The sequence below is a fragment of the Argentina silus genome (genome assembly GCF_951799395.1).
Source record: "Argentina silus genome assembly, chromosome: 20".
NCBI lineage: Eukaryota > Metazoa > Chordata > Actinopteri > Argentiniformes > Argentinidae > Argentina > Argentina silus.
The window spans coordinates 15,360,044-15,377,543 of NC_139674.1; the positions used below are offsets into that span (position 1 = coordinate 15,360,044).

General features: G+C 46.9%; 2 protein-coding genes across 2 annotated transcripts in view; one reads left to right on the forward strand and one right to left on the reverse strand.

Moving 5' to 3' along the window:
- The first annotated feature begins 1,144 nt into the window (after positions 1-1,144).
- Positions 1,145-10,103, forward strand: gnsa (glucosamine (N-acetyl)-6-sulfatase a). Its single transcript, XM_083692298.1, has 14 exons — positions 1,145-1,344; positions 2,008-2,067; positions 2,780-2,986; positions 3,612-3,677; positions 4,474-4,572; positions 5,193-5,360; positions 5,827-5,909; positions 6,148-6,266; positions 6,347-6,450; positions 6,566-6,667; positions 7,027-7,137; positions 7,384-7,494; positions 7,576-7,736; positions 7,920-10,103. Exons 1-14 carry the CDS (start codon positions 1,183-1,185, stop codon positions 7,993-7,995), a joined length of 1,629 nt encoding a protein of 542 aa, XP_083548424.1. The 5' UTR covers positions 1,145-1,182; the 3' UTR covers positions 7,996-10,103.
- Positions 10,104-15,899: 5,796 nt separating this feature from the next.
- The window catches only part of rassf3 (Ras association domain family member 3), a 46,061-nt gene continuing 44,460 nt past the window's right edge, over positions 15,900-17,500 (reverse strand). The window contains 1 exon segment of the mRNA XM_083691929.1: positions 15,900-17,433. Coding sequence (XP_083548055.1) covers positions 17,284-17,433 — 150 coding nt within the window. The 3' untranslated portion in view covers positions 15,900-17,283.

Consider the following 17,500-nt stretch of genomic DNA (forward strand, 5'->3'; position numbering starts at 1 on the left):
CGCGGCTCCAGCCAAACGTTCCTCCACCGCGTCCACGGCAACAGGTGTTTCAGGTGCGGCAGCGGCGCGCCGCATGATCTGACCAATCAGAGAAGTGCCAAATTGTTAACGCGTCATCCCATCAGGAGCACCACCGTGGCAGACACACTTGTTGCCCTGAAAGGTATGGCTGCATTTGAAACATATAACTTGATATATGTAACTGAATGTATAAGACGTTTTTTTGATTGTAATTCATTTTTCTTGAAACGTATTTTCTTAAAAATATGAACATTGCGAAGTTTGCGTTTTGAATGTATTATACAAATGTAATATTGTGGTGGTGAATGAAAAGGAAAACAGATGCCAAAACCAGCATGAATAGTAAGGTTGTAAGGCCATTGAGAGGACTTTTTTCCATTACACTTTGCAAACTGTACAAACATCAGTTTGCAAAGTGTAATAGAAAAGGCCTACTGGCATTACGACTGCCTGTGGCCCCTGGTGTGAGCACTGATTACTCTGTCTTATGATGACTGTTGGACAGATGATTCATTTACTTAAACAAATGTATTTGTTGTAAGTCGCTTTGGATAAAGGCGTCTGCTAAAGGCCATAAATGTAAAAAAAAATCATGATGGTTTTGGCATCTGTTTTCCTTTTCATTCACCACTTGATAGGTCTAGGATGAAAACAGTTAAAAGAAGTACACAAATAACAGGGGATTGTTAGCCGCTGTATGATACGGAGATGTCTCCCGTCGGCTATATGTTATCAATGGTGTCTACAGGCAATTAGCCATTTTTTAAACCAAGCCTTTCGCAATATTTTTTTAAATATGTCTCTTGGATGATAAATACAGAAAACATTGACTTGCTTTGCCTGCAACTTCATTTATATAATTTCCATGTTTTGCCATTGCAACAGTTTGAATGTCTTGAGAAAGGAATGACTTGTTTTGCTGTGGAGATCGGGTTCTAACAATGACATCATACCCCAAGCACCGTGCGTCTGAAACCAGCTGACCGGCTTCCGTCGTCAAGCAGCACATGACTGAAACAGGGAAGCGCTTGGAGCTGAAGGCCGTTCTGCGCTCCGCTCCCTGACCAGGGACCTCATCCTGACCGCATTTCACGCTTTCATCAACTGAAGAAGGCATCACGAGAGAACAGAGCTTCAACTGTTTTTAATTTCACAGTGAAAATGGCCTCGATTGGGTTAAGGCTCCCCGCCTTATTGAATGTTCTCCTTATCTGCGTCACTTTGTTGTTGAGTAACCCGAGAGTTGTTTTTGCCAAGACTTACCGCAGACCAAATATTGTTTTGATCCTCACGGATGACTTGGATATAGCTATCGGTGGACTGGTAAGTTTACTACATCATCGTTTCATGCATTGTTCATTTTAACATCATCAGCCTGATCGCAAGGCCAGCTCGGTCTGGCAATAACATGCAGCTAAAGTTGTTAGCAAACCCTTTCATAAGCAAGCAGTGACTGTGAGGAGAACTTCTGTCTGGATTATCTGTTTCTACGGTGTCATGCTCGCACAATTAGCAACCCCGCAGGTGATTAACTCAGCTAACTAATTTAGCTTGATCACTGATCACCTCCGCAGACCTGCAGATGAGACGCATCTTATCACAAGTATCCGAATGTATTCACCTTGTTCTCTAAAAGCAAGATGCTTCCAATTGTTAAGTCCATTGATCTGAGTGTTTTACCATACTGCGACCGGAGTTAGTCCAATACTGATTAGTTGACAGTAGTCAGGACACACACACACACAGACACACACACACGTACGCCAGGAGGCTGGAATGTTATGATCCTGGTTTATATTGAAATCCTGCCACAGATTAGGGCTATTTCAGTTGGAGTCTTTGTTACACACACACACGATGACGACGATGGGAATATAACTGTTTGACAAATCGACTGAATATAAGGTAAAAGGTGCGGCTGTGATCTGCGGTTACTAAAGAATGAATCGTAATCATATTAACCTTCTCAACCTGCATTTCTTTCAGAATCCACTGAACAAGACAAAAAAGCTTATCGGGGATGCAGGAATATCATTCACAAATGCTGTAAGTACCCTGGCCAGATGATCAGCCATTGACTGAGTAACACAATGAACCAGCTACCCATTTGACCTCATTTGAAACCGTCTTATCTGTAAAAAAACATTTTTTTATGGGGGCAAAACCCCTGCTTTGGACTTTGACGCAAGGAGACAACCCAAGCAAGAAATGCTTTCATCACATGTACATATGTACTGCATGCATGTAGCTTGTTGTCAGGTAACGTCAGGTAATTGTGGTCTCTTTGCCTTGTTGTTAATGTGTCATAGCTGATGTTATTGCCCTGACCATTCACCCTTCATAGTCACAGGGCTGGTTCCTCTGGTTCCTCAGGTTCTGTTAGATTAGATTAAGTTATGCAGTGCCGAGGGTGAATAAAGCCACCCCAATTGTCAACATTTTAGATTGTCAAGGGTGACTTTATTCATGATGTTTCATTTTGTAGCCAATCAGAGTATTGTTGCTAGGTAGATACCACATAGAACACTTGGAACACTCTAGGTGGTGAGTGTTCCGGAACTCTTTGGCAGTTGGTGGGTTGAAATACAGTTGTATCTGTGGTCTCTGTCTGTCTTCACTGCCACCTTGGCGACTAGGTGACTCCCTCCTTTAAGGGGGGTTTATAGAATGTAAACATTTAAAACATCCCACCATTCCCCTTTGCCTGGACAGTAAACCCCACCTGAACCGGTCCTAACGTCTCCCCCTCCTCCCCCAGTTTGTGGCCAGCCCGCTGTGCTGCCCTAGCAGGGCCAGCATCCTGACAGGGAAGTACCCCCACAACCACCACGTCATCAACAACACCCTGGAGGGCAACTGCAGCAGCAAGGCCTGGCAGAAGAGCCAGGAGCCCCAGACCTTCCCTGCCCTGCTGCAGGCCTACGCAGGCTACCAGACCTTCTTCGCTGGGAAGTACCTCAACGAGGTGAGTACCAGGGGAGGCTGCTGGAGGTAGAGATCAGAGGACGGGGCTCATTGAGGAATGGAATGGAATGAGGAATGGTATCAAATGAATGTTAGTGGGTGCTTAGTGGTGTAGCACACTAATGCGTATACCATGTAATCGCAAGGTTCCTGGTTCGATTCTGACCCCCGACCTATCTTGCATGTCATCCCTCCTCTCTCTCTCACCCATCCGTCCTGTCAATCTCTACTGTCTCTATCCCAATAAAGCAGAAATGCCCTAAAAACATGTTTTTTAAATATCAAACGTGTTTGATTCCATTCCATGCCTTACAATGAACCAGTCATCAGATTTCTACCTCCACTCTACTGGTGGGTATATGGGCACCGGCTCCTGCTTCAAGAACACGATGGCAGTCCCTACTTCTGTGTTTCTGACAGCTTTGATCTGCCATGACGTTAGTTTGAAGAAGTTTATTTATGGTGTGAAAATGTGCTGTATGTTGTTGAAGAATGTCTTCCTCTCAAAGTAGCAGCAGGCCCTCTGAGTAAGACTCATGCCTGTCTCGTGTCTATGTATAGGAACTTACACACACACACACACACACGTACAAACAAAGTCATGTCTCTGCTTGTTTGTGTTCCAGTATGGGAACTCTGAGGCTGGTGGTGTGGAGCATGTCCCCCCGGGCTGGGACTACTGGGTCGGCCTGGTAAGACTAACACAATGTCCCTCTGAACTAACGGTCCGCTTCCACACACAGTACATCACGGTGCCCTCCAGAACATGTTTTATTTGGATATACTAACAATATATCAACTTTTTAATCTTCCTTTCCTTCCTGACAAGTCTGTGATATTCACAAGTTGCTCATAAATCAACTGTCTGGCTTCCTCACTGACTTGTTTATTGCTTTAGAGGGGGAGTTTAAATAGTTTCTGATATCTCCTCCACAGCAGACTCAGCTAATAGACTGTGGGGTCAGTAAATCTGTGGCTCTGACCTCGGAATATGGGTCAACGTTAAAAGAGAATGTTCCGGAAGGAAAAAAATAATAAAGAATGACAGGCCGCTATATCATCTCCGGACACTAGTGAATAAATAAACGGAGTCTTGTGACCACAGTGCTTATCAGCCTGTAAGAGATAAGACTGCTGGGAGTCAGTGTGCGCTACTGTAGAAAAGCTTGTGTACGTTGGGTTGAACACACAAACGTTTACACATTAATAATAAACCCTCAGATGTCCTTTACCCTGGGAAACTCACTCCTAGTGGTCTGGGGTTGGTGGTTCATCCAAGCAGACGTATGTTCCAGTGTTAGACATCACACAGCATGGAGTTAGTGTTCTGTATGATAGTATGGTAATCATAGTAATGATGATGTAATACTAACCCTACTATAGGTATGTACTCTACTATGTAACTAGTGGTGAAGTACTAACTAACTAACCAACTAACTAACTAACGACTAACTAATGTAATAATATTTCTCTTGGTGTCTCTTACAGGAGAGGAACTCTCAGTACTACAACTACACTCTGTCCATCAACGGGAAGGCCAAGACGCACGGAGAAAACTACAGCCAGGACTACCTGACAGACGTCCTGGTATGACCTGCTGGACCAATCAGAACGCACAGAGCATTCAACACCATGGAACAGTTTATTATACACTATACCCTCGACTGTCTGTACCTGTCTCACCTCCCCTCTGTCTTTACCTGTCTCACCTCCCCTCTGTCTGTACCTGTCTCACCTCCCCTCTGTCTGTACCTGTCTCACCTCCCCTCTGTCTGTACCTGTCTCACCTCCCCTCTGTCTTTACCTGTCTCACCTCCCCTCTGTCTGTACCTGTCTCACCTCCCCTCTGTCTGTACCTGTCTCACCTCCCCTCTGTCTGTACCTGTCTCACCTCCCCTCTGTCTGTACCTGTCTCACCTCCCCTCTGTCTGTACCTGTCTCACCTCCCCTCTGTCTTTACCTGTCTCACCTCCCCTCTGTCTGTACCTGTCACACCTCCTCTCTGTCTGTACCTGTCACACCTCCTCTCTGTCTTACCTGTCTCACCTCCCTTCTGTCTTACCTGTCTTCCCTCCCCTCTGTCTGTACCTGTCTCACCTCCCCTCTGTCTGTACCTGTCTCACCTCCCTTCTGTCTTACCTGTCTTCCCTCCCCTCTGTCTGTACCTGTCTCACCTCCCCTCTGTCCTACCTGTCTTCCCCCCCCAGGCCAACATGTCCCTGGACTTCCTGCAGTACAAGTCCAACTACAGGCCCTTCTTCATGATGGTGTCCACCCCGGCCCCCCACTCCCCCTGGACCCCGGCCCCCCAGTACGAGGCCAGCTTCCCCAACGTCAAAGCCCCGCGGGACCCCAACTTCAACGTCCACGGAAAGGTGGGTTCCCCTCGGGTTTCCCCCCTGGATCAGTGACCTGGATCAGCAGAAGAAGCCTCTGTGTGCGTCCAGGCTGTCAGGAGTGTTAGTGGGCGATCTGCCTCTGTTTCAGAGGCTCGCCCCGGGGGAGTTCCATCCACGGTGGTGTGTTTAGGTGGTGGTGGTGTTGTGTTTAGGTGGTGGGGTGTTTAGGTGGTGTTGTGTTTAGGTGGTGGGGTGTTTAGGTGGTGTTTAGGTGGTGGGGTGTTTAGGTGGTGTTTAGGTGGTGGTGTTTTGTTTAGGTGGTGGTGTGTTTAGGTGGTGTTGACATACGTGATGCAGCGGAGTATATTAGGAAATGTGTAACCTCTCTCTCTCTCTCGTCTCTCTCTCTCTCTCTACCGTTCTCTCTACCTCTCTACCTCTCTCCCTCTCTCCCTCTCCCTCTCTCTGTCTACCTCTCTCTCTCTCTCCTCCCTCCCTCCAGGACAAGCACTGGTTGATCAGACAGGCCAAGACTCCCATGACCAACTCCTCTGTTGAGTTCCTGGACGACGCCTTCAGGAAACGGTGAGTCATCCTCCTCCTCTTCTTATTCCTCTTTTCTTTGTAGTCATCCTCCTCCTCTTCCCCATCCTCCTCTTCTTATTCCTCTTTTCTTTGTAGTCATCCTCCCCTTCCTCCTCCTCCTCTTCTTCTAATGGTTCTCTCTTTCTAAAAACAGCTGAACATGTTAATTCTTGACTCCTGATGAGAGAGAGAGGCCATCTTGCGAATCGTGTGTGTGTTGTGTCCTCCCGTCCCCTAGGTGGCGTACTCTCCTGTCGGTGGACGACCTGGTGGAGAAGGTGGTGAAGAGGCTGGAGGTGCGGGGGGAGCTGGAGAACACCTACATCATCTTCACGTCTGACAACGGCTACCACACAGGTACACACACACACACACACAGGTACACACACACACACAGGTACACACACACACAGGTAAACATCTCTCTCTCTCTCCAGGCCAGTTCTCTATGCCCCTGGACAAGCGACAGCTGTATGAGTTTGACATCAGAGTACCGCTCATGGTCAGAGGACCCAACATCAAACCCAACCAGACCAGCCAGGTACACACACACACACACACACACAGACACAGACACACAATGTTTGCTACTGAAATGTTTGCTACTCCAGTCTGATAACTGTAATCGTGTGTGTGTGTGTGTGTGTGTGTGTCAGATGCTGGTGGGTAACGTGGACCTGGGTCCCACCATCCTGGACATCGCTGGCTACAACGTCAACAAGACCCAGATGGACGGCACCTCCTTCCTGCCTGTGCTGGTGAGAGCATACAGCACACAACAACACCACCAACTTCAACACCACCAACACCAACTACAACACCAACAGCACACAACAACACCACCAACATCAACACCACCAACACCAACTACAACACCAACAGCACACAACAACACCATCAACACCACCAACATCAACACCACCAACTACAACACCAACAGCACACAACAACACCATCAACACCACCAACACAACCAACTACAACTACAACACCAACACCAACACCACCAACTACAACAAGCTTCTTCTTTTGATATGCAGACTGTTGAATGTATACTGCATGTATTTGGGAGGAAAAAGGGTGAGGATGTTAAAAGTGCGTGTGTGTGTGTCCTCAGGAGGGGAAGGTGAACAGCAGCAACTGGAGGACAGACATCCTGGTGGAGTACGAAGGAGAGGGCAGCAACGTCTCTGATCCAGCCTGCCCCCTGCTGGGCCCTGGGGTGTCGGTACGGACGGAGGGAGGGAGGGAGGGAGGGGAGGGGAGGGGGCAGAAGGGAGAGAAAGAAAGGTAGTGGAAGATGAAGATGGGGAAATAGAGAGGACCATCCCTGACCCAGCCCCTCTCTCTCTCTCTCTCTCTCTCTCTCTCTCTCTCTCTCTCTCTCTCTCTCTCTCTCTCTCTCTCTCTCTCTCTCTCTCTCTCTCTCTCTCTCTCTCTCTCTCCCTCCCCCCCTCTCTCTCTTCCTCTGCAGGAGTGTTTCCCAGACTGTGTGTGTGAGGACTCCTACAACAACACCTACGCCTGCGTGCGCACCTTCGCCCCCTCAGCCAACCTCCAGTACTGCGAGTTTGACGACAACGAGGTAACGAGAAAGAAGTGTGTGTGTGTGTGTGTGTGTGTGTGTGTAGAGGTCTGACCCCCCCCCCCCCCCCCGTGTTGCCAGGTGTTCGTGGAGGTGTACAACCTGACAGCAGACCCGTTCCAGCTGACCAACATCGCTAAGAGCATCGACCAGGAGGTCCTGGAGAAGATGAACCACAGACTGATGATGCTGCAGTCCTGCTCTGGACAGTCCTGCAGGACGCCCGGGGTCTACGACTCACGGTCAGTCACACACACCACATCTAGACACACACACACCACGTCTAGACACACACACACAAACACACCACATTTAGACACACACACACTACATCTAGACACACACACACACACACCACGTCTAGACACACACACACACACACTCACACACACCACATCTAGACACCTCTCCTCTCCTCTCCTCAGGTATAAGTTTGACCCTCGGCTGATGTTCAGCAGCCACAACCCCCGGATTAGCAGACGGCGGCAGGTCCTGAAGTAAGAAAAGACTGAGAGGAGGAGAGGAGGAGGAGGAGGAGAGGAGGAGAGGAAGAAAGGAGGGCCCCTTTTGACCTGTCCTACGGTTGCCTTGTGTCTGAGGACCCCCATCCCCAGGCCCACTCAAAGAGGGGTGCGGGGGGGTTGTGACGGGGGGGGGGGGGGGGGGGTCTCCCCTCTCTGCGCTACACTACAGCCACTTTTAACAGGGATGCCTTTCTGCAAGCAACACCCACCAGGGGAGGCTGGCGGAGGTAGAAATCGGAGGACGAGCTCATTGTAATGCATGGAGCGGAGTGAGGAAAGGTATCAAACACAACGTGCCCTCCGTCCTCTGATTTCTACCTCCACCAGCCTCCCCTGACACCCACTTGTTGTCACTCCTGCTCTGGCCGTAACCAAGGGAACTAAACAAGATGGAGGGTCAGATACAACATGTCATAAGTAATGCTAATGCTAATGCTGTATTTATTAGTTATTATGACTTATCTGACCCTTCATTCTCTTTACATTCCTTGGCCATAACTGGTCCTGAGATGGTGGAACTGTTGTTGTTGTTGTTGTTGTTGTTGTTGTTTTGGTGTTTGTGCGTGTGGTGAGTATGGTACGACAACCTGGTGATTATTTTCCTGTTTTAACACGGTTTGTTTGATTGATTTACTTTAACATTATTTCAGGTTAAGGGACATGGTGTGATGGGAGATGAACCAAGGAGGGAAATGAGTGTTTTGCTGTTTGTCAGATCAGTGTTGAGCAGCTAGATGGTTGTTTTCTCTCTCCGTTTTAGTTTTTTTTTTTTTTAGTTTTTTTCTTGAGTATGTTCTGAATCTCATTCACACATGAACTGTTGTTGGTATCATTTCAAGATATTGAAGGAACACACACACACACACACACACACACACATTAACCATTTCATTAAATGCCATTCTTGTGTAGATCACAGGGTATATCATATGACTGAGCCAAAGGGGTGGATCTGTAATGGTACAGTCCTGTTAGAGATGGTAGAGTCCTATTAGGTCCTGCTAGGAAATGTAGTTTTTAAAGAGATGATTTTTGCCAAATGGAACGGTCCGATCTATTCCTCTTCTGATGTGAATGTTATCTGGGGAACCTTTCCTCTGGAATGAACTCGGACTATTAGGGATGCAGGAGGGTGGGGTTACTGACAGACTGAGGGGGCGTGGCCTAGAGACTAAGTGGCTTTACACACTACAGGGCCGACCCGAACCGAACCGAACCATACCGTGCTGGCTCGGATATTTCCCTTTCATTGTCCTTTCCAGTACCGTTGCAGCAACTATGGTGGACGCCTAACCAGTACAGCCCAGCCTAGTCTGGCTTGGCTCAGCTTGGTTGGGCTCTGTAGTGTGAATTAGGGTTAACACTGCCCCAAGGGGAGGCTGGTGAGGGTAGAAATTGGAGTGGCTGGGCTCATTGTATTGCATAATGCATGGAACGGAATGAGGAATGGTATCAAACAGGTCAAAACATTCCATTCCATGCATTACAAAGAGCCCGTCCTCCGATTTCTACCTCCACCAGCCTCCCTTGCACTAACCGTAGACTAGCCTAGCATAGTGACCAGTACCCAGTAGTAACTCCCATCTCCGGAACACAAGGGAAATGATTTTCACTTTGGAGCGCTAGAAACTAACATCAGTTCAGTCATGTGACGCTGTTCTGAGCCAACCGCTGGTCGCCAACCCAAACTGTATTATTGGCTCCATAGGTTGTCGTGGTGAATGTGCATCACCTGACTGTCTGGTTGGAATGACTGTTTTTTTCTTCTTTTTTTTTTTCTGTTGACCGTTTCAAGATCAGCAGCATCATCGTTGTGTGTGTGATTTGAGAGGAAGAAATGTTCACAAAACAGTCGGTGTCGTATTGGCCTTCTCAATAGATCTCCTGAAACAGTCAGTGTAGTGTTGGCCTTCTCAATAGAAAACCACCTCATCTCTTCACTTTCTCATCCACACACAGGTCTAACCTCTAACACACACACAGGCCTAACCTCTAACACACACACACACACACAGGCCTAACCTCTAACACACACACAGGTCTAACATCTAACACACACACACACACACACACACACACACACAGGCCTAACCTCTAACACACACACAGGTCTAACATCTAACACACACACACACACACACACACACACACACAGGCCTAACCTCTAACACACACACAGGCCTAACCTCTAACACACACACAGATCTAACTTCTTACACACACACAGGTCTAACCTTTAACACACACACACACACAGGCCTAACCTCTAACCGTTTTCCTCTCTCCTCTCCTCCACATTGAGATGAAGGTCCGGGGGAGGAGCCTCTGAACCTCCAACCTTGTCCTCCAATGTGTTTAGAGAAGGTGAGGACAGAGGACTCCACACTCCCCTACTGAACACACACACTCCCCCTACTGAACACACACACACTCCCCCTACTGAACACACACACACACTCCCCTACTGAACACACACACACACACTCCCCCTACTGAACACACACACACTCCCCCTACTGAACACACACACACACTCCCCCTACTGAACACACACACACTCCCCCCTTACTGAACACACACAAACACACTCCCCCCCTACTGAACACACACCCTCAGACTGCACACACAGCTACTCTGTCAATCACACTACCGTGGGAAATCCTTAGACCCATTTCAATTCACTGATGCACTTTCCGATCTGTCAAAAATGTTTTTGCACATTTCTTTTGTTTTGCAATTGTAGTTATTTTTTTTTTGTTACAAAGTATGCATTTCCGGCTTGCGTTTGTCCAATAAAGATACTCTGAAATCACCGGTTGGTCGGTTGCATTGATTTAGTGTGGTGATGATGATGATGATGATATAGGGGTCAGTGCATGATGACCCTACCTCACCTGTTCAAATGCTCTCTGAAGTCATCGCTGATGTAGATGGTAAACGGAAGCTAACTGATCAGAGTAGCGCCCTCCCAAGCATCCCATTTAAGCATCCATTTACCATTCAACCAGAGGCTTCGTCTGCACCCGTCTATGCTCTCCGCCCTCCGCCTCACACCTCTGCTGCCCCCTGCTGTTCACTCTGCATCACAACAAATCACGTGGGAGAAATGATGCAGGTTGAAAACAATGGATCTTTATCAAACCCCCTGGGTCTCGCTTGTTTTAAGTAACTGTGATGTTTTTGATTTGTTTTCGACAGAAAATACATCATTTAGTTTTTTTATTATAAACATGTGTTCTTTATTAAAAAACTAATTGCAGTCCTTGTGTTCTTAAGATTGTTATAGCATAACATGATAACGTTATGATAATCTAGAACATATCCCTTCTTAATCGTTTATTCGTTTAAAGGCATTCCTTTCCCCTTCTGAGGGCCGGAAGATGTTGACGATCATGATTACAACAGTTGGATTGTAGAACAAAGATTAGCATCAGGAATGGACTGTAAACACACAACAATAAAACCGTTCCCACAGAGGAGGGAACTCCTTGACCTCCCTCAGACATGTTCATCACAACCTCATCATAGAAACAGGACATTCACACCCGACAACCAGGACTGGTAGGAATACCAGCTTAGACTAGACCCATGTGAGCGTTTAGGATGAAGACAATCCATGGTCCGGTTCTTTGATCGATCAATCAATCGGTTGGTCCGGTTCTTCATGTGAAACTTTAGCTACAGTTCTTGATCACCTCAAAGTCAGTCAGTCAGCCAATCAGTGCCCTGCTCCATCAGTGTGTGTGAGTTCTTCGCATGCTTCTATTGAACTGATAGCACGAGATGTTCGCTGGGGCGTGTGTGTGTGTGTGTGTGTGTGTGTGTAGTGTTGTGTAGGAGACGTGAGTTGGCGGTGATCTCCCGTCACTGCAGGAGAATAGGGAGGAGTTCACCTCGGGGACACGGGTACAGATGGCGGGGCGGCTCCGTGCTGTAGGACTGGAATAACTTCACCGTCCCGACCATGCCAAGTACCGTTACCGTGGAGACAACGCCAAGTACCGTTACCGTGGAGACAACGCCAAGTACCGTTACCGTGGAGACAACGTGTCGAGACGAGCCTCTGAACTACCGTTTGAACCGAGCGGTGACTTTCAAAGAGTAACGTACAGATCGGCCTGTGTCGTTGACACTAGATTGCTATGGTCACAGATGATTCACTGTAGTTTAATGTTTTTCCAAAATATATCAATGACTTTCCACTGTAGATCATCTTAACCAGGAACCCTAACCCGGGAGCAGTCGTACAATTCCCAAAGCATTTCACTGTCAATTACGGCTGTATGCGATGTCCGTGACAAATAAAATGCTCATTTGATTTGAATTCGTTCGTGGGTGTGAAGGACTCCGAGGTGATCAATAATGAAGGATCAGAGTACGAGATGACCATTAAGGTGGTCCTCTGGGTTGAAGGCGAGGTCAACTGTAACTATGTTCGTTATAGTTAGTTATAGTATACCTCCCCTTCAACCCAGAGGACAACCTTAATGGTTATATATTTGTTACTGAAGACAGCAGCAAGAACAATCTATCCATAGTTACAGTCAATAAAAATAACTACAAATAAAGTAACCACGGATAGATTGTTCTTTTGCGGCTGTCTTCAGTAATACACAATAAGTATGCAGTTTTAATGAAAGCATGACAAAACAAACTCGTTTTTTTCCACAATTTCAACTTTAATAGATGAATCCGGCCTTAGGGAAGTAAGGCCACAAATTGGTAACAATTCAAAAAAAGAAAATGTTACCTACAAAAATAAACCTGCATCAATAATATAAATAGAAGACAGAAACATTTCTATTATAACATTTTTGGTGACATCCCGTCTCCTCCCAGCTGTGCTCTGGTGCTGTCTGCATCCCGAACCCCAACCTTGTTTAAACACTCTTTAAAGAGATGCTACGGGATTTCTGTATATTTTCAGCCAAGAGTTCTAGAATGAGCATTCATGAGCCAACAAAGGGTCCCAGGAACAGGAAGAGAATGTTACTGATTAGACAGAGAGGGGCACACCTCCCCACAACCACCAACAAAGCTTATGTTGAAAGTTTGTTGGTCCTAAACTGAGGACTGTGGTCTAATGAGATAATACATCAATTCACATTATAGAATGAACCACAGTGTCAACACTTAAGACAACAATCTTGTAGCATCTCTTTAACAGCTTCTCTCCATTCATGTAGAAATCACTGACCTGACATGACTTGATTGGTGAAAGCAATGCCATGAAAAGCTTGCTTTGATCAGTCCACTCACGTTAGATCAGTGGTTTCCTCTGAAGGAAGGAAGCATGGATATTGAAAGTATTGGAACAGGGCCGCAGCAGAAACACATGTCTATGGAGGGGGGTTCTCGATGGCCTTTCTCTCTGAGGAGAACCACACAGTTCTACAAGGGAACCACACAGTTCTACAGGAGAACCACACAGTTCTACAAGAGATCCACAGTTCTATAGCGGAACCACACAGTTCTACAAGGGAACCACACAGTTCTACAGCGGAACCACACTGTTCTACAAGAGAACCACACCGTTCTACAGGAGAACCACACAGTTCTACAGCGGAAACACACTGTTCTACAAGAGAACCACACCGTTCTACAAGAGAACCACACCGTTCTCCGTGACAGTGTCTGCATAGAGTACATCACCACAGCAGAGGGAGCGGGAGAGACCGAGATCTTTGGCAAATAACAGTAATGCATCTGGTTTATGTATATCAATATAAACTGTAGATACATTTCCAACAGTACTGGTGGTATGATGTCAACAGCCATGTAGCAGACCCTACTACAGGTATGCATTAGTGTACAGTACATAATGCATGCTATGATGTACGGAATCATTTAGTGGTAGGGTATAATTCATACCACGCTAACTTAATTAAATCAACCAGAGGGTACTGCCCGTATAAAACATGCTACAGTTTAAGATAAACCAACTTTCACAGTCTAAAACGTCGAACAACAAAAATCAATCATACAAGGAGCTTGTGTTGTAGCCAAAAAAAAAAAAAAAAACACCACAAATGAGAAAACAAAAAAAAATACAAATCTTTTTAAAAAATAAAAGCCATTCATATTTGAAATTCAAAAGAATAATTATATAAAACATTGTGTAAAACAATGATCGTGGAAGATGATAGGCATCTGATAAATCAAAATGGAGGAGGAGAAAGACATGTCCCTGAATTAGAAAGGTAAAGTGCCCGGAAGCTTCTGTAGATGACTGGTCTGGTTCCGGCCCTGGCGATGCGAGCGGCGCAGGGCCAGCGGCGCAGGGCCAGCGGCGCAGGGCCAGCGGCGCAGGGCCAGCGGTGCAGGGCCAGTGGTGCAGGGCCAGCGGTGTCAGCCTCTTAATACTCTGTGCTTTCTAGTAGCATAGCAGATAAAACTATGGCTTTTTTAATGATATAAAATGTGTCCGCACACACAGACGAAACCAATGATATATCACCTTTAAATTATATTAACCCAGTGTTTGATAGGAAATTAAGTTTGGGTCGTTAACCCTTTAATTAAATAAAACTCTATAGCTATAATTTTCCCTCTGTGTGTTGAGGCTACTAATAGCTTGCACCAGGCAACACCTAAAATATAATTCTATGCATTTCAAAATATCTTTGGTTATATAACTCCAAAACAGAAAGAGACAGTACGTATAACCAACAGGCTTTGATCAACAGTTTGACACAGGCGAAATAAAGAGTTAAACCCCCCAAAAAAAAAAAGATGCAGTTACAGCAATTGTCCACCAGATGACCAGATATACCCACATCACTAGTCTTCTACAGCGAAACACTCTAACCATGGCAATGCAGTACCATCGGAGAAAAAACAACGTCATATAGTACTGGCAGAAAATAACAAGAGGCTTCAAAATACAATATGCCAAGTTTACCTTCGACATGCTCTCAGTGAGACAGTAATCTGGTACTGTGCAGAGCGTTGACAGACAGCGTGACAAGCCTCCGAGGCCAGTTTATGTTTTGTTGTTTATGAAAGCAGACTCCCCCGTCGTCCTCAGTGACAGAGATATAGATATGAACACCTAGGAGACACAGAGTTGCAGAGACGGACAGAGAGAGGCGGACCGTGAACGGAGGAGAAGTTCCCCTCAGAGCGACAGGTCTCTCTGCTTTAGCCCGTCTGGGCTGCGAAGACGACGCCGCCATTTTGCGTGGCTCCGAACAACTACAAAACAACCAGCCTCGTGACGTCAAAGACACGCCTCTTTGGTCAGTTAGCACTCCCGTTAACTTCCTGAAGTTTCATACACATTTCCTGTACACTGGTGATGACATCAGTTAGTCTGGACTGTTCTACTCAGTCCTAGCACGGGGGGACACACACACACACCAACCAGCTCAATGCTTTTGGAGCGGTCCAATAGAAGCTAGGCTTGTTGACTGTCTAACACCCCCCAGACTGTATCTACAGGTCAGACATGTGCAGTGCAGTGAACACAACCTGTGACCGCTGCAGGGTTTGAACCCGGGTCTCCAACGTGGAAGACATACACAAACAAAGGCTAAAGCCTAGGCTTTAGCTCAGAGCTAACTAAAGCATGTCTCGTATCTCTGTTCCACACAGGCGTCTTAAGACTGTCTGTCTGTCACACTCCAGACTGGCCTCTCTCTGGCCCCTGGCTGGCTGGCTGGCTGGCTGGCTGGCTGGCTGTCTCTCTATGAGAACACACGTCACCCAGGGGTCACCGCTGCAATTTAAGGCTTGCTTTATAAAAGCATTAAGCAGCAGGTTATAGACGATAAGAACAAACAGCCATTATAGATGATTACCAGAGGAGCGTGAACAATACAACCACTGTCCTTCCCTTCCCTTCCCCCCCCCCCCCCCCCCCCCCCTCCCTCCCTCCCTCCCCCACCTTCCTCCTTTCTATCAGTGGCCACAGGGCTGCCTCTCTAGCAGGGGAACTAAACCAGCTTCTCCTGGCATCCGATCTGTCTACGTTGAAGTAGATCAGGTCCAAAACCTGTTCTGATCTGATATCAGCCCAGACATGATTAGTCTCATGATCTGATGTACCTCCTTTATCTTCCTCTTTTTCTTCTTCTAAGTTTCTTTCTACTTCCTCTCCACACATTAGTCAACTTCCTGAAACCCTTCTATTCACACAGCAGCATAACCACCCTCCTCCTCCTCCTCCGATCCTATTGGTCAGTCAACAGGTCAGAGGTGAGGATTCAGCTGAAGTTCCGCCCACACTCCAACTGTGTCGTTCAGTCACTCCACGACCCTTGACCCTTCAACAACATGTGACTGATGACCCCAGCTCCAACAGACTGCATCCTGACACTCCTCTCCCCAGAGCAATCACCTCCATCTGGACAAAGCCCAACTTAAACCTTCAGCAATACCAACTCACTCTGTGGGTCATACCAACTCACTCTGTGGGTCATACCAACTCACTCTGTGGGTCACCCTCCACCCTCCACCCTTAATGGCTTCTGTCTCTCATTCACCTCCAACACTTTCAATGATGAACCAGTTTTGGCTGTGATCCTTGTGGCCCTCGTGTGTATTTACCTCTAGGAAAACACCTCCGTCCCTATTCCCCGTCGATTGAGATTAATTCATTAGTTAATCGCTTAAGATTGCTGCTTCGCATCGATAAGAGTAAAACAAAATAAGACCATTTCAGATGGAAAAAGAAATAAAAACACCCACATAAATAAAAAATAAAATAAAAAAGTAATAATAGCAAAACTAAAATATGTACAGACCATTGCATCCGCCAATTAAATAAAAACTAAAATAATCAGATTCAATGTTTTGAGTTTGAATCATTCACATGTAAGAGATAAAGGAACACATCTGAAACAGACGACAAATACAGAAATTTCATGAGAGAGAGAAAGAGAGGGAGAAAAGGAGAGAGAGAGGGAGAGGGAGAGAGAGAGAGTGAATATGGCACACAGTGGGTGCGCTCAGTAAAGGCGTTCATCAGCTCTTCTCTGCCGACGTTTCTCAGTGTCCATGCTGAGCGCACAACACAACACTGCCCTCTAGTGTCCATCCAGAGAATAGCACACAGGCTCTGGTGATGCAGGTACAGTCTGTCGTTTAATCCTTCCCTCCATCCCTCCCTCCCTCCGTCCGTCTGTCCATCAATCTCTGGATCAGAGTCCCTCTTTCAGGCTGTCTCTCAGTCCTCTTTCCCCCTCGCTCTCCTCTAAAGGGCAGTATTGTCCCGCTCCCCGTCCCCCTCTCCTCCAGTCCTGCGGGGGGCAGCGGTGGGGTGAGGTTACCCCGGCCCCCCCGTGGCTCGCAGCGCCTCCTGCAGTTTGACTCTGTAGTTGTCATAGCGACGCATCACGGAGCACACCTGCTCCTTCTCCTCCTTCTCCAGGATACACAGGAAGTTACGCAACTCTGGGATGGAGAACGCATCCCACTGCAGAGAGACGAGGGGTTAGGGTGTGTGTGTGTGTGTGTGTGTGTACTAGCTCTGGGATGGAGAA